This window comes from Dendropsophus ebraccatus, chromosome 2, assembly GCF_027789765.1.
Source record: "Dendropsophus ebraccatus isolate aDenEbr1 chromosome 2, aDenEbr1.pat, whole genome shotgun sequence".
Classification (NCBI taxonomy): domain Eukaryota; kingdom Metazoa; phylum Chordata; class Amphibia; order Anura; family Hylidae; genus Dendropsophus; species Dendropsophus ebraccatus.
The window spans coordinates 206176318-206200053 of record NC_091455.1 but is presented as its reverse complement, the minus strand read 5'-3'; the positions used below and the strand labels follow the sequence as shown (position 1 = coordinate 206200053).

At 46.0% G+C, this 23736-nt stretch overlaps 1 protein-coding gene across 4 annotated transcripts in view; it reads left to right on the top strand.

Moving 5' to 3' along the window:
- The window catches only part of KCNH2 (potassium voltage-gated channel subfamily H member 2), a 168751-nt gene that overhangs the window by 71717 nt on the left and 73298 nt on the right, over positions 1 to 23736 (top strand). For all 4 annotated transcript variants that reach the window (XM_069959275.1, XM_069959274.1, XM_069959276.1 and 1 more), the window contains 2 exons: positions 16971 to 17132; positions 20257 to 20694. In XM_069959275.1, the coding sequence (XP_069815376.1) occupies positions 16971 to 17132; positions 20257 to 20694 (600 nt within the window). The remainder of the gene's footprint in view (positions 1 to 16970; positions 17133 to 20256; positions 20695 to 23736) is intronic.

Here is a 23736-nt window from a genome sequence, read left to right as displayed (position 1 = left end):
GCTGGAAGGAGGAGATACTGGGAATGGTGAGAAGAGGAGGTACTTGGAATACTTTGAGGAGGATGTACTGGGAATGCTGGGGAAAGGGATACTGGGAATGGTGAGCAGCATGTTCTAGAAATAGTGAAATAAGGAGATACTGGGAATGGTGAGAGGAGGATGCACTGGGAATAGTGAAAGAAGGATGCACTGGGAATGGTGAGAGGAGGAGGCACTGGGAATGGTGAGAGGAGAATGTACTGGGAATGGTGAGAGGAGGATGCACTGGGAATGGTGAGAGGAGGATGCACTGGGAATAGTGAAAGAAGGATGCACTGGGAATGGTGAGAGGAGGATGTACTGGGAATGGTGAGAGGAGGATGCACTGGGAATAGTGAGAGAAGGAATGTACTGGGAATGGTGGGAGGAGGATGCACTGGGAATGGCGGGAGGAGAATGTACTGGGAATGGTGAGAGGAGGATGCACTGGGAATAGTGAGAGAAGGATGCACTGGGAATGGTGGGAGGAGGATGCACTGGGAATGGCGGGAGGAGAATGTACTGGGAATAGTGAGAGAAGAATGCACTGGGAATGGTGAGAGGAGGATGCACTGGCAATGGCGGGAGGAGAATGTACTGGGAATGGCGAGAGGAGGATGCACTGGGAATGGTGAGAGGAGGATGCACTGGGAATAGTGAGAGGAGGATGCACTGGGAATGGTGAAAGGAGGATGCACTGGGAATAGTGAGAGAAGGATGCACTGGGAATGGTGAGAGGAGGATGCACTGGGAATAGTGAGAGAAGGATGCACTGGGAATGGTGAAAGGAGGATGCACTGGTCTGGGGTCTGTATAAGTTTAGGGATCTGGTCTGGGGTCTGTATTAGTTAAGGGGTCTGGTCTGGGGTCTGTATAAGTTTAGGGATCTGGTCTGGGATCTGTATTAGTTTAGGGGTCTGGTCTGGGGTCTGTATTAGTTTAGGGGTCTGGTCTGGGGTCTGTATTAGTTTAGGGGTCTGGTCTGGGGTCTGTATTAGTTTAGGGGTCTTTTCTGGGGTCTGTATTAGTTTAGGGGTCTTGTCTGGGGTCTGTATTAGTTTAGGGGTTTGGTCTATGGTCTGTATTAGTTTAGGGGTCTGGGGTCTGTATTAGTTTAGCGGTCTGGTCTGGGGTCTGTATTAGTTTAGGGGTCTGGTCTGGGGTCTGTATTAGTTTAGGGGTCTGGGGTCTGTATTAGATTAGGGGTCTGGTCTGGGGTCTGTACTAGTTTAGGGGTCTGGTCTGGGGTCTGTACTAGTTTAGGGGTCTGGACTGGGGTCTGTATTAGTTTAGGGGTCTAGTCTGGAGTCTGGTCTGGGGTCTGTATTAGTTTAGGGGTCTGGTCTGGGGTCTGTATTAGTAAAGGGGGTCAGTCTGGGGTCTGTATTAGTTTAGGGATCCGGTCTGGGGTCTGTATTAATTTTGGGGTCTGGTCTGCGGTCTGTATTAGTTTAGAGGTCTGGTCTGGGGTCTGTATTAGTTTAGGGGTCTGGTCTGGGGTCTGTATTACTTTAGGGGTCTGTATTAGTTTAGAGGTCTGGTCTGGGGTCTGTATTAGTTTAGGGGTCTGGTCTGGGGTCTGTATTAGTATAGGGGGTCTGATCTGGGGTCTGTATTAGTTTAGCGGTCTGGTCTGGGGTCTGTATTAGTTTAGGGTTCTGGTCTGTGGTCTGTATTAGTTTAGGGGTCTGGTCTGTGGTCTGTATTAGTTAAGGGGTCTGGTCTGGGGTCTGTATAAGTTTAGGGATCTGGTCTGGGATCTGTATTAGTTTAGGGGTCTGGTCTGGGGTCTGTATTAGTTTATGGGACTGGTCTGGGGTCTGTATTAGTTTAGGGGTCTGGTCTGGGGTCTGTATAAGTTTAGGGATTTGTTCTGGGGTCTGTATTAGTTTAGGGGTCTGGTTTGGGGTCTGTATTAGTTTAGGGGTCTGGTCTGGGGTCTGTATTAGTTTAGGGGTCTGGTCTGGGGTCTGTATTAGTTTAGGGGTCTTTTCTGGGGTCTGTATTAGTTTAGGGGTCTTGTCTGGGGTCTGTATTAGTTTAGGGGTTTGGTCTATGGTCTGTATTAGTTTAGGGGTCTGGGGTCTGTATTAGTTTAGCGGTCTGGTCTGGGGTCTGTATTAGTTTAGGGGTCTGGTCTGGGGTCTGTATTAGTTTAGGGGTCTGGGGTCTGTATTAGATTAGGGGTCTGGTCTGGGGTCTGTACTAGTTTAGGGGTCTGGTCTGGGGTCTGTACTAGTTTAGGGGTCTGGACTGGGGTCTGTATTAGTTTAGGGGTCTAGTCTGGAGTCTGGTCTGGGGTCTGTATTAGTTTAGGGGTCTGGTCTGGGGTCTGTATTAGTAAAGGGGGTCAGTCTGGGGTCTGTATTAGTTTAGGGATCCGGTCTGGGGTCTGTATTAATTTTGGGGTCTGGTCTGCGGTCTGTATTAGTTTAGAGGTCTGGTCTGGGGTCTGTATTAGTTTAGGGGTCTGGTCTGGGGTCTGTATTACTTTAGGGGTCTGTATTAGTTTAGAGGTCTGGTCTGGGGTCTGTATTAGTTTAGGGGTCTGGTCTGGGGTCTGTATTAGTATAGGGGGTCTGATCTGGGGTCTGTATTAGTTTAGCGGTCTGGTCTGGGGTCTGTATTAGTTTAGGGTTCTGGTCTGTGGTCTGTATTAGTTTAGGGGTCTGGTCTGTGGTCTGTATTAGTTTAGCAGCCTGGTCTGGGGTCTGTATTAGTTTAGGTATCTGGTCTGGGGTCTTTATTAGTTTAGGGGTCTGGTCTGGGGTCTGTATTAGTTTAGGGGTCTGGTCTGGGGTCTGTATTAGTTTAGGGGTCTGGGGTCTGTATTAGTTTAGGGGTCTGGTCTGGGGTCTGTATTAGTTTAGGGGTCTGGTCTGGGGTCTGTATTAGTTTAGGGGTCTGGTCTGGGGTCTGTACTAGTTTAGGGGTCTAGTCTGGAGTCTGGTCTGGGGTCTGTATTAGTTTAGGGGTCTGGTCTGGGGTCTGTATTAGTTTTGGGATCTGGGGTCTGTATTAGTTTAGGGGTCTGGGGTCTGTATTAGTTTAGGGGTCTGGGGTCTGTATTAGTTTAGGGGTCTGGGGTCTGTATTAGTTAGGCCTCCATGGTCAGATAGAGGCCTAATATTGTGCAATACAGCAGTAGTGCACAATAACAGGCAGAGAGCCTTGATTAGTCGTAGACTCTCTCTGCCCAGATGACTAGTTGCCGCCCCTCTACTGGCCTCGCGCACTGGATTAAAACACGTTTTTTTCCCCCATATAAAGATTCCGCTGCAGACGCTGCTGGTTACATTGTTAGTTGTTGTTGTTGATATTCCCATACAAAATCCAATGAGGATTAAAAAAGTGCCCATAACTGATACGGCTGCCTCTGTGCTGACCGAGGCCATAAAATGTTCGTTATTCTGCAGGTGAACACAGCAACAAATAAAACAACTCTGCCGGAATCCCTGTTCTTTCTTCATCCGCCTCCCATAAAAAGTAATAGATAGCGATCCAAAAGTCGTATATAACCCAAAATGCTACCGATAAAATTCCCCGTCATCCGGCAAGACACAAGAACTCACACAGCTCCATCCGCAGAAACATAAAAAGATGCCGCAACTGGAAAACTAAAGTGTTTTTCAGTGTCTTTATTGTGCAAAATTAATAAAACAAACTGTATAAATTTGGTCTTTCTGTAATTGTATCAACCCAGAGAATGTTTTCTTATATTGAGAATTGAACGCCATACAAACAAGGCTGAAAAAGCGTTATTAGTTTAGGGGTTTGGGGTCTGTATTAGTTTAGAGGTCTGGTCTGGGGTCTGTATTAGTTTAGGGGTCTGGTCTGGGGTCTGTATTAGTTTAGGGGCCTGGTCTGGGGTCTGTGTATTAGTTTAGGGGTCTGGTCTGGGGTCTGTATTAGGTTAGGGGTCTGGTCTGGTTTCTGTATTAGTTTAGTGGTCTGGTTTGGGGGTCTTTATTAGTTTAAGTATCTGTTCTTGGGTCTGTATTAGTTTAGGGGTCTGGAGTCTGTATTAGTTTAGGGGTCTGGTCTGATTTCTCTATTAGTTTAGGGGTCTGGGATCTGTATTAGTTTAGGAGTCTGGTGGGTCGGGTCTGGAGTCTGTATTAGTTTAGGGGTCTGGTCTGGGGTCTGTATTAGTTTAGGGGTCGGGTCTGGAGTCTGTATTAGTTTAGGGGTCTGGTCTGGGGTCTGTATTAGTTTAGGGGTCTGGTCTGGGATCTGTATTAGTTTAGGGGTCTGGTCTGGGGTCTGTATTAGTTTAGGGATCTGGTCTAGGGTCTGTATTAGATTAGGGGTCTGGTCTGGGGTCTGTAATAGTTTAGGGGTCTGGTCTGGGATCTGTGTTAGTTTAGGGATCTGGTCTGGGGTCTGTATTAGTTTAGGGGTCTGGTCTGGGGTCTGTGTCATTTTAGGGGTCTGGTCTGGGGTCTGTATTAGTTTAGGGGTCGGGTCTGGAGTCTGTATTAGTTTAGGGGTCTGGTCTGGGGTCTGTATTAGTTTAGGGGTCGGGTCTGGGGTCTGTATTAGTTTAGGGGTCTGGTCTGGGGTCTGTATTAGTTTAGGGATCTTGTCTGGGGTCTGTATTAGATTAGGGGTCTGGTCTGGGGTCTGTATTAGTTCAGAGGTCTGGGATCTGTATTTGTGTAAGGGGTTTGAATTTGTATGTGCTTTAGTCTTGGTGTATAGGGCATATCTTATGTTCTAGTATCAGCAGTTGGTAATGTGTAGCATACAATATCAGGAATCAGTGATATCTGGGGATAGAGACCTCTTTGTAACCCCCCAATACTTTTTTTGAATACCTTGTATGAATAGGACATTGCAATGAGTTGTGTAGTAATGTACTGCCATCTTGTGGTCACTTATGTGTAGTGCAGGTGCGTGATTATTCTTTTCCCATCCTGCAGTTCTCCAGCTGTTGCAAAACTACAATTTCTGTAGCTGTAAGGTCATGATGGGAGTTGTGGTTCGGGAGCACGGCTCTAGATGATTCCTAAGTACATACAAGTGCTCGGTGTAATAGGATCACCCAGAGACATAGCTAATACTCATGCCTGCATCTGCAGAATAGACATTGTTACTCATTTTCTATTTTCAAAATGTATTCCTCTTGTCAGTGATTAGAGTGTTTGTCAAAATACAGTATATCAATGCTGAGAACCCTTTGTGAGCTAAAGCCACAGCCATTGCCTGATTAATCCCAATATATTGTACCAACCTCTCAGCTGTGGAGGGAGGACTGTTTCACAACTAGGTTTTCACCCTCTGGGTGTAAGTATGACATTTTTATTCACTGACACCAAGCAGAGATCTTGTCACTAGTAAGACCTTGAAAAACTTTTTATTCCACATTGATCAAGATGTAATTGTATTGGGCAGATCTGTCACTTTAGGCTTCTATTCTATACACTGTTATACTATTATGTTGTAAAAATATATAGATATAAAAGTATATAGAAGTAGTTGACCCACAGCATTGCAGGCGGTGGGTGAGGTGTATTTCCTCTCTTCATACACCAGGGGGAGTGCACGAGTCAGTATTGGAAACAGTGGTCTGGAGAGTAATGTTCTGCAACAGCTGCAGAGCCTCAGATTCTGGAACACTGATCAAAGGATCAGCCGAAGGTTTTCAGGACATGATGGGAGTTAAAGTTGGACAACAGCTGGGGAGCTGCAGGTTTGGGGATCAAAGGATCAGTCGGAGGCTATCGGGGCATGATGGGAATGGTAGTTTTACAATGGCTTTAGGGCTGCATACTGGTGAACACTCATCTAAGAGGTTAAAGGATCAGGCACAGGTAGTCAGGGCATGATGGGAGTTGTAGTTTTGCAGTTGATGTAGAGCTGCATACTGGGGAACACTGATCTAAGAGGTTAAAAGATCAGGCACAGGTAGTCAGGGCATGATGGGAGTTGTAGTTTTGGAAACCCTTTAGAGCCACAGTTTGGGCATTGCTGCTGTAGACTGATATAATTGGGTGTATGTATGGGATACAGTGATTGTATTGTTAGCAGTATACCAGGACATACAGGTGGGCTGTCATGTGGATGACGTCTGCCTTGCTCATGTGTTCTTGCATAAAGGTAAGTAAAGAGCAACCTGCAGCAGCCCCAGACCTGTTGGAGATTGGAGGAGGGGGGTCAGATGGTGTTTGGTGGTCATCAGGGGGCGCTTTCAGTGTAGGGGTGCATTAGGTGAGGTTTCTAATTTTGGGTGTCAGCTCCTGTAACATTTTCCCATGATGCTTTGTGCCCTGCAGCCAGGCGGCCATTACTGTTCCTTTGTTCTCTCGTCTTCTCGTTGACCTGTTTTCTTTGGATAGTCAAGTAATTGAAGTAGAAGGTAGTAAAGTTTTATTACATATTTTTCATTGTTATTATGTTTGGTGTCATTAATCCGATAACAAATTACGCTCCGTTCCGCCCTCTGACCACCGCCCCCACCGCCACCGCCACCTCCTCATTTTCTGCAGCATTGATTTGCCTTGGTGAATGGGTCTGGGCCACTCGTCTCTGCTGAAATATGGTAAAATAGGGATCAGGAAGAGGAGGATGGGGAAAGAGAGGGGAGGAACAACCCAAAGTCATAAAGAGGAGGAATCCGAGAAAATGTGACTGGGAAGTGTTAGGAGGACATATATACAGAGGAGGATGTACTGGTGCTGGGAGGAGGAGGCACTTAATATGGGGAGAGGAGGGTGTACTGGGAATGGCGAGGAGGAGGATGAAGTACTGGCAGTGCTGGGAGGAGGAGGAGGCACTGGGAATGGTGAGAGGAGGGTGTACTGGGATTGGTGAGAGGAGGGTGTACTGGGAATGTTGAGGAGAAGGAGGAAGTACTGGCAGTGCTGGGAGGAGGAGGAGGCACTGGGAATGGTGAGAGGAGGGTGTACTGGGATTGGTGAGAGGAGGGTGTACTGGGAATGTTGAGGAGGAGGAGGAAGTACTGGGAATGCCGGGAGGAGGTACTGGGAATACTGGGAGAAGGATGTACTGGGAATGGTGAGAAGGATGTACTGGGAATGCTGGGAGGAGGATGTACTGGAAATGGTGAGGAGGTACTGGAAATGGTGAGAGGAGGATTTACTGGGAATGCTGGGAGGAGGATGTACTAGGTGACAGGGTTAACCTGGATGATTTTAATATCTTGGATATTTCTTCATCCTTTAAAACATGGACACAACAAGAAGTGTTTCCTTCATGTATTGTTTCTCACAGTTGAGGGCCCTTTCTCCATTTAAACTGACTGTCTGGTGCACAGGGTTCTGGGAAAGGAGTAAGGAGGAAGAGTATGTTATGTAAACTTACATCGCAGCCACAGTACAGATGCGAGAAAGAGACACAGTTATATAAACAATTAATGGTAAACAACATGTTGTACCAGCCTGACTGCGCAGGAAAGGGAACTTCTGACCATCTATGGATTGACCTATCAGAGTGTGATATGTATGTGTCTTGTGACTTTAAACCACGTCTGTATTGAAAGTTTATATATTTCATGTGAATACACTGCGCATGAGTAATACCAATATTCTGTCTATAAAAGTTAACACAAAACACTAAAGGGGGACCTTCTCAAACTTATGTTACCGTCGTACATCAGTTGTCTGTGTCTGTGATTTCAAGTTAAGCAGAACTGCAGCTGCTAAATCTAATCTGGAACCATCCTATCCTGGGGAGTGTCTGGCTTCATAAAGTCAGGCGGAAAAAAAGGTAACCTTATCATAGGATTGGTGAGAAGAGGAGGTACTGGGAATGCTGGAAGGAGGAGATACTGGGAATGGTGAGAAGAGGAGGTACTTGGAATACTTTGAGGAGGATGTACTGGGAATGCTGGGGAAAGGGATACTGGGAATGGTGAGCAGCATGTTCTAGAAATAGTGAAATAAGGAGATACTGGGAATGGTGAGAGGAGGATGCACTGGGAATAGTGAAAGAAGGATGCACTGGGAATGGTGAGAGGAGGAGGCACTGGGAATGGTGAGAGGAGAATGTACTGGGAATGGTGAGAGGAGAATGTACTGGGAATGGTGAGAGGAGGATGCACTGGGAATAGTGAAAGAAGGATGCACTGGGAATGGTGAGAGGAGAATGTACTGGGAATAGTGAGAGGAGAATGTACTGGGAATGATGAGAGGAGGATGCACTGGGAATGGTGAAAGGAGGATGCACTGGGAATGGCGGGAGGAGAATGTACTGGGAATGGTGAGAGGAGGATGCACTGGGAATAGTGAGAGAAGGAATGTACTGGGAATGGTGGGAGGAGGATGCACTGGGAATGGCGGGAGGAGAATGTACTGGGAATGGTGAGAGGAGGATGCACTGGGAATAGTGAGAGAAGGATGCACTGGGAATGGTGGGAGGAGGATGCACTGGGAATGGCGGGAGGAGAATGTACTGGGAATAGTGAGAGAAGAATGCACTGGGAATGGTGAGAGGAGGATGCACTGGCAATGGCGGGAGGAGAATGTACTGGGAATGGCGAGAGGAGGATGCACTGGGAATGGTGAGAGGAGGATGCACTGGGAATAGTGAGAGGAGGATGCACTGGGAATGGTGAAAGGAGGATGCACTGGGAATAGTGAGAGAAGGATGCACTGGGAATGGTGAGAGGAGGATGCACTGGGAATAGTGAGAGAAGGATGCACTGGGAATGGTGAAAGGAGGATGCACTGGGAATAGTGAGAGAAGGATGCACTGGGAATGGTGAGAGGAGGATGCACTGGGAATAGTGAGAGAAGGATGCACTGGGAATGGTGAGAGAAGGATGCACTGGGAATGGTGAGAGGAGGATGCACTGGGAATGGTGAGAGGAGGATGCACTGGGAATGGTGAGAGGAGGATGCACTCGGAATGGCGGGAGGAGAATGTACTGGGAATGGCGGGAGGAGAATTTATTGGAATGGTGAGTTGGGGATAAACTGGGAATTGGAAGATACAGGGAATGGGAGAAATAGATACTGGTTATGGTTAGAGGAGGAGTTTATTGACATTACTGGGAAGGAATATTTGGAAAGGATGGAATTTTTTAAAATGTCTAAATGTCTGGAGTTGTGGATACTGGGATTTGTTTGGGTTCAGGATACTGGGAATGGTTAGGGTTGGGGATGCCAGGGATTGTTAGGATTAGGGATACTAGGAGTGGTTAGGGTTGGGGATAATGGAAATGGTTTGGGGTATGTTGTGGATACTGGAAGTGGTTAGGGTTTGGGTTAGGGATATAGGGAATGGTGAAGGAAATGTGACTGGGATGGGATTGTGGGAGTGGTCGGTGCTATGAATGTGGGAGTGGTCGGTGCAATGATTGTGGGAGTGGTCGGTGCTATGATTGTGGGAGTGGTCAATGCTATGATTGTGGGAGTGGTCAGTGCTATGATTGTGGGAGTGGTCGGTGCAATGATTGTGGGAGTGGTCAGTGCAATGATTGTGGGAGCGGTCGGTGCTATGATTGTGGGAGTGGTCGGTGCTATGATTGTGGGAGCGGTCGGTGCTATGATTGTGGGAACGGTCGGTGCTATGATTGTGGGAGTGGTTAGTGCTTTGATTGTGGGAGTGGCCGGTGGGTGGAGTCTCAGGTAGGAGGAGTTACTATGATTTTGGTGGCGTGGGGGAAGACGTATACCCTGTACCTGTGGTCGGGTGGTGTATATCAGAGCTGTATAATATTCCTTGGCTGCAGATGGCGGAGAACCCACGCCGCTCTGTACGCTGCAGGAGGATGATGTTCCGCCTCTCATGGCGCCATTGATCTCTGTCACTTCGTGCCACGCTGATTTATTTGCTATCAGTTAATAAGGAATATGGGCTCATAATAAGTGTCGCCATTGATTGCTCAGTCACCGGTAAATGGAGTCTGGATATTAGGAACTGAGATGAACCTCTGTAGTAGGCGAGCAAAACAACAGGGGAAGTAGTACTGTGCACTGTCCTTACATATAGAACAAAGACAGAGACTAAATACACCCAGTATACAGGACAGGAGAAGTGGTACTGTGCAATGTCCATATATACAGAACAAGAGCAGATACTGAGGATTACACCCAGCATACAGGACAGGAGAAGTGGTACTGTGCAGTGTATATATATACAGAACAAGAGCAGATACTGAGGATTACACCCAGCATACAGGACAGGAGAAGTGGTACTGTGCAGTGGCTATATATACAGAATAAGAGCAGATATTGAGGATTACACCCAGTATACAGGACAGGAGAAGTGGTACTGTGCAATGTCCATATATACAGAACAAGAGCAGATACTGAGGATTACACCCAGCATATAGGACAGGAGAAGTGGTACTGTGCAGTGTCCATATATACAGAATAAGAGCAGACACTGAGGATTACACTAAGTATACAGGACAGGAGAAGTGGTACTGTGCAGTGTCCATATATACAGAATAAGAGCAGATACTGAGGATTACACCCAGTATACAGAACAGGAGAAGTGGTACTGTGCAGTGTCCATATATACAGAATAAGAGCAGATACTGAGGATTACACCCAGTATACAGAACAGGAGAAGTGGTACTGTGCAGTGTATATATATATATATATATATATATATATATATATATATATATATATATATATACAGAATAAGAGCAGATATCAAGGATTACACCCAGTATACAGGACAGGAGAAGTGGTACTGTGCGTATAACTAGTGTGCAGCCAGCAGGTGGCGACGCAGAGACATGGTATTTATATGCAGTAGTTACTATAAGGAGAGAAGATCTATTATAACACATCTCTGTATTAGAGAGCAGGCTGAAAGTATAATAATATATGATATAACTATATTTTAACGTTCTATAATAAAAGAATCATGATTGACATATTCATTCTCAGGTTCTGTTCTGCTGCTACAGCTACAGCCTGGACTCCAGACTGATACATAGCTAGTCCTGCTCTCAGCTGTATCCAGTGTAGACAATGCTCTGTGAGCTCTACAGCCTAGACCCCAGACTGATACATTGTATATTGCTAGTCCTGCTCTTAGCTGTATCCAGTGTAGACAATGCTCTGTGAGCTCTACAGCCTGGACCCCAGACTGATACATTGTACATAGCTAGTCCTGCTCTCAGCTGTATCCAGTGTAGACAATGCTCTGTGAGCTCTACAGCCTGGACCCCAGACTGATACATTGTACATAGCTAGTCCTGCTCTCAGCTTTATCCAGTGTAGACAATGCTCTGTGAGCTCTACAGCCTGATACATTGTACATAGCTAGTCCTGCTCTCAGCTGTATCCAGTGTAGACAATGCTCTGTGAGCTCTACAGCCTGGACCCCAGACTAATACATTGTACATAGCTAGTCCTGCTCTCAGCTGTATCCAGTGTAGACAATGCTCTGTGAGCTCTACAGCCTGGACTCCAGACTGATACATTGTACATAACTAGTCCTGCTCTCAGTCTATACAATGCTCTGTGAGCTCTACAGCCTGGTGCTACATCTGTGTCCTGGAACACTACATGCGTCGTCACGTTACAGGGTGATAGCTGTGAAAACCGACAGAGAAAACAGAGTGGCGGGCGTCTGCCGGAGCTGCTGGCAGTCTGGGCGGCAGCCGCTCACTGTTTGTATTGTTGTCTATGGGCGGCTGGCAGGATCTGTGTGTGCGCTCCGCGGCTGTGAGGATTAGGGATGCTCTCTTTAGAATGAAGGGATAAGGGACGGAGCACTTGCAGGGGTCGCCCGGAGCGCCCGTAACCTCGCTGTGTGCACAGGGATTTCTGCTTGTTAGGAACCATGTGTCTGGGATTAGGGGGGATTAAGGCCTCGGCCCCCCTTAGAGGATGAGCCCGGGATTATTCCAATGTGGCCGCTCCGCTCTTCTCACCCAATTACTGACAGGAAAGATCAGGAGCCGCGTCACCGCTCAGGAGGCCGAGCGCTATCGACCCGCTGTATACACTCCAGCAGCATCTGCTGTCACATCTAATGTTATGTAACCACCAGTCACACTACCTGCAGTCCTATGTAACACCACAGATAACACAGTGATATCTCTCTGAGTACAGATAATGTAGTATATGTCACCTGCAGTCCTATGTAACATCACAGATAACACAGTGATATCCCTCTGAGTACAGATAATGTAGTAGATGACACCTGCAGTCCTATGTAACACCACAGATAACACAGTGATATCCCTCTGAGTACAGATAATGTAGTAGATGACACCTGCAGTCCTATGTAACACCACAGATAACACAGGATATCCCTCTGAGTACAGATAATGTAGATGTCACCTGCAGTCCTATGTAACACCACAAATAACAGTGATATCTCTGAGTACAGATAATGTAGTAGATGACACCTGCAGTCCTATGTAACACCACAGATAACACAGTGATATCTCTGAGTACAGATAATGTAGTAGATGTGGCCTGCAGTCCTATGTAACACCACAAATAACAGTGATATCACAATACAGATAATGTAGTAGATGACACCTGCAGTCCTATGTAACACCACAAATAACAGTGATATCTCTGAGTACAGATAATGTAGTAGATGACACCTGCAGTCCTATGTAACACCACAGATAACACAGTGATATCTCTGAGTACAGATAATGTAGTAGATGTCACCTGCAGTCCTATGTAACACCACAAATAACAGTGATATCTCTGAGTACAGATAATGTAGTAGATGACACCTGCAGTCCTATGTAACACCACAGATAACACAGTGATATCTCTGAGTACAGATAATGTAGTAGCTATCACCTGCAGTCCTATGTAACAGCACGATAACACACTGATAACTTTATGATTGTATGTGCATGGAGTTCCCCTTTAAGGTGACACATATATAGGGTGTCCTCAGTGTGGGGTGTGATCAGTTCTTATATAATCGGGTATTAGGCGGAGAACTCGCTGACACTTTGTCCTGTTCCAGAGATCTGTGAAATCTTCTTATACAGGAAGATGGTGCGTTCTGTAACCCGTCATGTGACACGGTCATCGCTGATGGAGCTCACTGATTGGTTGTCACCTAGACCCCTGTGTAGTGCGGGCACCTTGGTGGGCTACGTTAATGGTGGTCTCTATATTATTATAACTATAAGGTTTATAGGGGGACAGTCACTAGTTAACCTATATACACCAGCAGTCACACACACGGGCAAATTCATCACAACCATCTGAGGCAAAATCTTATCTGCCCATAGCAACCAATCAACGCCTCCATAGCAACCATTTACAGATCTGCTTTCATTTTACCAGAGCAGTTTCAGAAATAAAGTCCAGATGTGATTGGTTGCTATATGAGCTGTGATTGGTTGCTATAGGAGCTATGATTGGTTGCTATAGGAGCTGTGATTGGTTGCTATATGAGCTGTGATTGGTTGCTATAGGAGCTATGATTGGTTGCTATAGGAGCTATGATTGGTTGCTATAGGAGCTGTGATTGGTTGCTATAAAAGGTGTGATTGGTTGCTATAGGAGCTGTGATTGGTTGCTATAGGAGCTATGATTGGTTGCTATAGGAGGTGTGATTGGTTGCTATAGGAGGTGTGATTGGTTGCTATAGGAGGTGTGATTGGTTGCTATAGGAGCTATGATTGGTTGCTATAGGAGCTTTGATTGGTTGCTATAGGAGCTTTGATTGGTTGCTATAGGAGCTGTGATTGGTTGCTATAGGAGCTGTGATTGGTTGCTATAGGATCTTTGGTTGCTATACGAGCTTTGATTGGTTGCTGTAGGAGCTATGATTGGTTGCTATAGGAGCTTTGATTGGTTGCTATAGGAGCTTTGATTGGTTGCTATAGGAGCTGTGATTGGTGATCTCCTGTTTATAATTATATATGTACAGCTGGTATAACCTGGGTATATACTGTATATAATTATATATGTACAGCTGGTATAACCTGGGTATATACTGTATATAATTATATATGTACAGCTGGTATAACCTGGGGATCTCCTGTATATAGTTATATATGTACAGCTGGTATAACCTGGGTACCTCCTGTATACAATGATATATGTACAGCTGGTATAACCTGGGTACCTCCTGTATATAATTATATATGTACAGCTGGTATAACCAGGGGATCTCCTGTATATAATTATATATGTACAGCTGGTATAACCTGGGTACCTCCTGTATATAATGATATATGTACAGCTGGTATAACCTGGGCATCTCCTGTATATAGTTATATATGTACAGCTGGTATAACCTGGGGATCTCCTGTATATAATTATATATGTACAGCTGGTATAACCTGGGGATCTCCTGTATATAATTATATATGTACAGCTGGTATAACCTGGGGATCTCCTGTATATAATTATATATGTACAGCTGGTATAACCTGGGTATATACTGTATATAATTATATATGTACAGCTGGTATAACCTGGGGATCTCCTGTACATAATTATATATGTACAGCTGGTATAATCTGGGTATATACTGTATATAATTATATATGTACAGCTGGTATAACCTGGGTATCTCCTGTATATAGTTATATATGTACAGCTGGTATAACCTGGGTACCTCCTGTATATAATGATATATGTACAGCTGGTATAACCTGGGGATCTCCTGTCTATTATTATTATATATCTACAGCTGGTATAACCAGGGGATCTCCTATATATAATTATATATGTACAGCTGGTATAACCTGGGGATCTCCTGTATATAGTTATATATGTACAGCTGGTATAACCTGGGTACCTCCTGTATATAATGATATATGTACAGCTGGTATAACCTGGGTATATACTGTATATAATGATATATGTACAGCTGGTATAACCTGGGTATATACTGTATATAATGATATATGTACAGCTGATATAACCTGGGGATCTCCTGTGTATAATGATATATGCACAGCTGGTATAACCTGAGTACCTCCTGTATATAATTATATATGTACAGCTGGTATAACCTGGGGATCTCCTGTATATAATTATATATGTACAGCTGGTATAACCTGGGTACCTCCTGTATATAATTATATATGTACAGCTGGTATAACCTGGGGATCTCCTGTATATAGTTATATATGTACAGCTGGTATAACCTGGGTACCTCCTGTATATAATGATATATGTACAGCTGGTATAACCTGGGTATATACTGTATATAATTAGATATTTACAGCTGGTATAACCTGGGTACCTCCTGTATATAATGATATATGTACAGCTGGTATAACCTGGATATATACTGTATATAATTAGATATGTACAGCTGGTATAACCTGGGTATATACTGTATATAATTATATATGTACAGCTGGTATAACCTGGGGATCTCCTGTATATAATATATATGTACAGCTGGTATAACCTGGGTACCTCCTGTATATAATTATATATGTACAGCTGGTATAACCTGGGGATCTCCTGTATATAATTATATATGTACAGCTGGTATAACCTGGGGATCTCCTGTTTATAGTTATATATGTACAGCTGGTATAACCTGGGGATCTCCTGTGTATAATGATATATGTACAGCTGGTATAACCTGGGGATCTCCTGTATATAATGATATATGTACAGCTGGTATAACCTGGGGATCTCCTGTATATGTACAGCTGGTATAACCTGGGGATCTCCTGTATATAATTATATATGTACAGCTGGTATAACCTACGTATATACTGTATATAATTATATATGTACAGCTGGTATAACCTGGGTATCTCCTGTATATAATTATATATGTACAGCTGGTATAACCTGGGGATCTCCTGTTTATAGTTATATATGTACAGCTGGTATAACCTGGGGATCTCCTGTGTATAATGATATATGTACAGCTGGTATAACCTCGGTATCTCGTGTATATATGTGGTGACTGTGTAATGCCCCCTGCAGTTTCTGTACCCGGTCCCCTGTATACCTGGAGTCTGTAGGTATATAACACCCTCTTGTTTCGGTCTTGTGACCCCGACCAGCAGATTACAGGTTACAGTAACATAAAGCTGATTTGTATATCTGGGTTAGTAGAGAACAGTCTCAGGTGATTCTTGACCTGACATCTTCGCTCTGCCTCTTCCCCGTCATCCACTCTCTCAGTCTGTCAGACCATCCGGGATATTGCTCTATAGATGTATTGGACATTCTATATACTGCGGCCGCTCACCTGTCCTGTGTGTGTGCGGCTCCTGGGGTCACAGGTCGTGGACGGGCTCATCTGGTGGTCACGCAGGTAACCTCCCTACATGTGATGACTGTGGGGTCACTATGAGACCTGTGATAGTTGTGCTGTATCTGTATATAGTGATATTATTATATAAGTGTCCTCTATCCTGTGGCCGTACAACTGTTGTACAACTACAAATCCCATCATGCCCTGACAGCTGATCCTTACATCTCTTACATCAAAGCCTGCAGCAAGCTGGTCATAGTGGGAGTTGTAGTTTTGCAGGAGCTGGAGGGCCACAGGTTGGGGATCACGTCTCTATAGAGATTAATATGGAACAGGATTTATATTTAACCAACTTGCTGACTGTTTTTCTTAAAGTGGAAGTTCAGTGCAAATATTTTTGTCATTATTCCTTCCTGGGCTCAGCATGAGCTGCTCCATAGTAAGCCGTATATGTGATGTATGGATTTGTTGGGTCCTCCAAGGGGCGATTGCAGTATCTTAAAGGGGCACTCTACACTAAATCATTAGTATTATGGAACATCTGTTCATAGTCATTTAAAGGGAAACCAGTGATCCCACAGGTGAGCGCTCTGTGTAGCCTGTGATGTTCCTGACAGATTTTCATCCACTGACAGCAAGCACAGGAAATCCATGAGGAAGTGATATGAATGTCTTTTCAGTGTACTCCAGCAAAGCATTATATACCGATAGCGGAGCTCCCCTTTGTGTGGAGTAGTGACAATACATGTGTATAATACTGTGCTGCTATATGGAAGACGTCTTCTGTCCTCACCAATGTCTCCGCTCTGCAGGAAGCTGCTTCTTGTGTCTGGTTGACGTGGTCCCTGTGAAGAATGAGGATGGGGCCGTCATCATGTTTATCCTGAACTTTGAGGTAGTGATGGAGAAGGATCATCTGACCTCCCCGACCAAGAACTCCAACCACCGGGTCCAGTCACATTGGTTCCCATCAGGTAGATGCACAATGCAATGTGACCCCCCCCCCCTCCTGCACATTCCCTCCTACCTCCTGTATTATACTCCCTACTCCTTGTATCCTGCACATTCCCTCCTACCTCATGTATTATACTCCCTACTCCTTGTATCCTGCACATTCCCTCCTACCTCCTGTATTATACTCCCTACTCCTTGTATCCTGCACATTCCCCCCTACCTCCTGTATTATACTCCCTACTCCTTGTATCCTGCACATTCCCTCCTACCTCCTGTATTATACTCCCTACTCCTTGTATCCTGCACATTCCCTCCTACCTCCTGTATTATACTCCCTACTCCTTATATCCTTCACATTCCCTCCTACCTCCTGTATTATACTCCCTACTCCTTATATCCTTCACATTCCCTCCTACCGCCTGTATTATACTCCCTACTCCTTATATCCTTCACATTCCCTCCTACCTCCTGTATTATATTCCCTACTCCTTATATCCTTCACATTCCCTCCTACCTCCTGTATTATACTCCCTACTCCTATATCCTTCACATTCCCTCCTACCTCCTGTATTATATTCCCTACTCCTTGTATCCTGCACATTCCCTCCTACCTCCTGTATTATATTCCCTACTCCGTGTATCCTGCACATTACCTCCTGTATTATATTCCCTACTCCATGTATCCTGCACATTCCCTCCTACCTCCTGTATTATATTCCCTACTCCTTGTATCCTGCACATTCCCTCCTACCTCCTGTATTATATTCCCTACTCCTTGTATCCTGCACATTCCCTCCTACCTCCTGTATTATATTCCCTATTCCTTGTGTCCTGCACATTCCCTCCTACCTCCTGTATTATATTCCCTACTCCTTGTATCCTGCACATTCCCTCCTACCTCCTGTATTATATTCCCTACTCCGTGTATCCTGCACATTACCTCCTGTATTATATTCCCTACTCCATGTATCCTGCACATTCCCTCCTACCTCCTGTATTATATTCCCTACTCCTTGTATCCTGCACATTCCCTCCTACCTCCTGTATTATATTCCCTACTCCTTGTATCCTGCACATTCCCTCCTACCTCCTGTATTATATTCCCTATTCCTTGTGTCCTGCACATTCCCTCCTACCTCCTGTATTATACTCCCTACTCCTTGTATCCTGCACATTCCCTCCTACCTCCTGTATTATACTCCCTACTCCTTGTATCCTGCACATTCCCTCCTACCTCCTGTATTATACTCCCTACTCCTTATATCCTTCACATTCCCTCCTACCTCCTGTATTATATTCCCTACTCCTATATCCTTCACATTCCCTCCTACCTCCTGTATTATATTCCCTACTCCTTGTATCCTGCACATTCCCTCCTACCTCCTGTATTATACTCCCTACTCCTTATATCCTTCACATTCCCTCCTACCTCCGGTATTATATTCCCTACTCCTTGTGTCCTGCACATTCCCTCCTACCTCCTGTATTATACTCCCTACTCCTTATATCCTTCACATTCCCTCCTACCTCCGGTATTATATTCCCTACTCCTTGTGTCCTGCATATTCCCTCCTACCTCCTGTATTATACTCCCTACTCCTTATATCCTTCACATTCCCTCCTACCTCCTGTATTATACTCCCTACTCCTTATATCCTTCACATTCCCTCCTACCTCCTGTATTATACTCCCTACTCCTTGTATCCTGCACATTCCCTCCTACCTCCTGTATTATACTCCCTACTCCTTGTATCCTGCACATTCCCCCCTACCTCCTGTATTATACTCCCTACTCCTTGTATCCTGCACATTCCCTCCTACCTCCTGTATTATACTCCCTACTCCTTGTATCCTGCACATTCCCTCCTACCTCCTGTATTATACTCCCTACTCCTTGTATCCTGCACATTCCCTCCTACCTCCTGTATTATACTCCCTACTCCTTGTATCCTGCACATTCCCTCCTACCTCCTGTATTATACTCCCTACTCCTTATATCCTTCACATTCCCTCCTACCTCCTGTATTATATTCCCTACTCCTTATATCCTTCACATTCCCTCCTACCTCCTGTATTATACTCCATACTCCTATATCCTTCACATTCCCTCCTACCTCCTGTATTATATTCCCTACTCCTTGTATCCTGCCCATTCCCTCTTACCTCCTGTGTTCTGTTCCCTTCTCCTTGTGTCATCTATCCTCCTTGTGTCCTGCACATTCCCTCTTACCTCCTGTATTATACTCCCTACTCCTTATATCCTTCACATTCCCTCCTATCTCCGGTATTATATTCCCTACTCCTTGTGTCCTGCACATTCCCTCCTACCTCCTGTATTATACTCCCTACTCCTTATATCCTTCACATTCCCTCCTACCTCCTGTATTATACTCCCTACTCCTTATATCCTTCACATTCCCTCCTACCTCCTGTATTATACTCCCTACTCCTTATATCCTTCACATTCCCTCCTACCTCCTGTATTATACTCCCTACTCCTTATATCCTTCACATTCCCTCCTACCTCCTGTATTATACTCCCTACTCCTTGTATCCTGCACATTCCCTCCTACCTCCTGTATTATACTCCCTACTCCTTATATCCTGCACATTCCCCCCTACCTCCTGTATTATAAACCCTACTCCTTGTATGTTAACCATTCCCTCTTATCTCCTGTCTTCTTCTGTTCCCTGCTCCTTGTGTCGTCTATCCTCCTTGTATCCTGCACATTTCCTCTTACCTCCTGTTTTGTCAATTTCCTACACTTTATATCGTGCACCCTTACCTCTTACTTTCTGTATTATATTCCCTACTCCTTGTATCCTGCACATTCCCTCCTGTATTATATTCCCTACTCCTTGTATCCTGCACATTCCCTCTTACCTCCTGTCTTCTTCTGTTCTCTTCTCCTTGTGTCATCTATCCTCCTTGTGTCCTGCACATTACCTCCTACCTTCTGTATTATATTCCCTACTCCTTGTGTCCTACACATTCCCTCTTACCTCCTGTCTTCTTTTCCCTACTCCTTGTATCCGGCACATTCCCTCTTACCTCCTGTCTTCTGTTCCCTGCTCCCTGTGTCATCTATCCTACTTGAGTCCTGCACATTCCCTCTTACCTCTTGCTTTGTTGCTGTCTTGCAGGTAGAGGGAAATCCTTCAGGTTGAAGTTCCCTGCATTGCTGACACTGACAGGCAGTAAGCAGTCCCTGCCCCAGGAGGACCCTGATGTCGTGGTGGTTGACTTCTCCAAGCACAGTGGTGACTCTATGGCTCTAGAAGATGTGACAGTGGCTCCGGTGGATAACTGTGTGGGGTCTCGTCCAGAGGACCAGCAGGCACTGATCAGCGTCCCAGAGCCTAAGAAGGAAGAAGATGGCGGCAAGGATCCTGCAGTGCAGTCTTCTCCCCGGGCGGACAAGGACCACCTGAACCTGGACATGTCCTTCTCTAACTGTAGCCTGACCCGCAGCCGCTCCCGGGAAAGCTTCTACAGCGTCCGCAGGGCATCCTCTGTGGATGATATAGAGGCCATGAAGGTCGACTTGGATAAGAAGTTTCGGAAGCGTAATTCTAGCACAGGTAAGATCCTCAGCAGGGCCCCCATTACTTTGATAGTACCCCAAAACATTTACAGATGCACATCCAATGACAGTGACTGTCACATCCTCCAAAACAGGGACAGACACAGTGCCCCCAGTACAATGACAGCCATAGTGCCCCCTTTATAGTAACAACCTCACATAGCTCTCAGTACAGTGACAGATTACTCACGTAGCTCCCATTACAGTGCTCACATAGCAGTGACATCCACAGTGCCCCCGTTACAGTGACAGCCACTGTGCCCCCCATTACAACGACAGCCACAGTGGCCCCATTACAGTGACAGCCACAGTGCCCCCATTACAGTGACAGCCACAGTGCCCCCATTACAATGACAGCCACAGTGCCCCATTACAGTGACAGTCATAGTGCCCCATTACAATGACAGCCACAGTGCCCCCATTACAATGACAGCCACTGTGCCCCATCACAATGACAGCCACAGTGCCCCCCTTACAGTGACAGTAACAGTGCCCCCATTACAATGACAGTTACAGTGCCCCCCTTACAGTGACAGTAACAGTGCCCCCATTACAATGACAGCCACAGTGCCCCCCTTACAGTGACAGTAACAGTGCCCCCATTACAATGACAGCCACAGTGCCCCCCTTACAGTGACAGTAACAGTGCCCCCCATTACAATGACAGCCACAGTGCCCCCATTACAGTGACAGCCACAGTGCCCCCGTTACAGTGACAGCCACTGTGCCCCCCATTACAATGACAGCCACAGTGCCCCATTACAGTGACAGTCATAGTGCCCCATTACAATGACAGCCACAGTGCCCCCATTACAATGATAGCCACTGTGCCCCATCACAATGACAGCCACAGTGCCCCCCTTACAGTGACAGTAACAGTGCCCCCATTACAATGACAGCCACAGTGCCCCCCTTACAGTGACAGTAACAGTGCCCCCATTACAATGACAGCCACAGTGCCCCCCTTACAGTGACAGTAACAGTGCCCCATTATAATGACAGCCACTGTTCCCCATTACAATGACAGCCACTGTGCCCCCCCCATTACAGTGACAGCCACAGTGCCCCATTACAGTGACAGCCACTGTGCCCCCCCATTACAGTGACAGCCACAGTGCCCCATTACAGTGACAGCCACTGTGCCCCCCCATTACAGTGACAGCCACAGTGCCCCCCAATTACAGTGACAGCAACAGTGCCCCCATTACAGTGACAGCCACAGTGCCCCCATAACAATGACAGCCACTGTTACCTCATTATGGTGACAGAGTACTCACATAGCCCCCATTACAGTGCTCACATAGCTGTGACAACCACAATGCCCCCAGAACATTGGCTCCATGAAAAGTGATGACAGCCCCCCACCCCTCTTCATCCTCTGTGGCCCAGGAGGGATGATTTCCATCATTACGTTACCTGTGGCAGCCGGCCCCTCTCTCATGTTGTCGGCCCCTGCCCGATCCTCCAGCCCGCCGTCATCTCCTATTCCCGCCCCATGCCTCTGCTTCCTACGCCTCTAATAACCATAGAATATTAAATCCTACTCGCTCGTTCTGGCATAAAACCTGACAATTAATGGGTTAATGATGTGTGAATCTTAAATACCCGGAGATTATGTCGGTTATGAGGACAGATTACAGCGATCAGACACTCCGAGCGACAGGGGGGGCTAATCCTGTTACCCCGTAATTAATTGGTTGCCTCATGTTCCTGGCTTGTTGTAATTAGAGCCTCTGCTGGCAGGGAGATGAGATACGGACCCCCCCACCTCCATATACTGTCACATGAATAGAGATTTACACCCATTCAGCAGCTGCAATGGGGCCGCACCGGGCATATGTTACATGGTGATGCGGCTGCTCCGCCTCCTGACCGACTGTGCACCAATCATGTTGGGGATACAGAACCTTGCTGCTAATATAGAATCTGAATTTGCATTAGGCCCCGACTTCTAAAGGACAGCACCATGCAACTTGCATCCTCATGCAACATGGACTTTCATTAAAATGTGACATGGAGAGAAAGGAGCGCTGCACCTCACACCTATGGCTGACACTAATGCCGCTCGGCTACATTTAAAACCAACGCCAGGATGTTGTTATATAATTTGATCAAACCATACTGCCCCGTGTACCACGTGCCGACTCCTGGTTCACATGAGTCCCTACACTAACTCCACACTCTGTTGGTCAGCGACCGCCATCCCCGCAAAGTGAGCACAAACAGGAAAGGGAGGCCATAGAATGGCGCTGCAACCCCAATGTCACAGGACCAACCCAAAGGGGCCCCCCCAAACCCAGCAGGCACCACCGGCGGAGAAAGCTGCCACCAAGCAACACAAGTGTGAATATGGTCTTCCTACCCACCATTGCTCCTGCAGGTAGAATGGGAAGGATAGGAGGTACTTGCCATGTGTGCACAGGTGCCTCCTGCTAATTGGGGTCAAATGGGTGTTACATGGGAGTGCTAACTGCTCAGAAAAGGGAGAAAAGTAAAACACGACATGGAAAGAAGGAGCTGCTGCACATCACACCTATGGCTGACACTAATGCCTCTCGGCTACTTTTAAAAACCAACGCCAGGAGACCTGCACGCGGTAAATGGGGCAATATGGTTTGATCAAATTATATACCAACATCCTGGCGTTGGTTTTTAAATGAAGCCGAGGGGCATTGGTGTCAGCCATAGGTGTGAGGTGCAGCGCTCCTTTCTCTCCTTGTCCGTATCTTATCAAAACATTTCCTCAGGTATACAGAACCATGACCCTCATATATCATCACTTACATTAGGCTCGAACAACATTAAGGCTTCTGCTGCACAGTAACATGCAGCTTGCACCCTTGTGCGACTGGGACTTCTGTTGAAATGCATCCTTTGCACCTGTCATGTTGGATACCCAGTACTCAGACACTTGTATACGATCACCACTGAGGTCACATGCATTAGGCCCAGACCACATGAAGCCTCTTGCTGCATGCAAACTGCACCCCCCTGCGATATTGTCTCCTATTAAAATGCATTTATTCATACTAAAGGTACA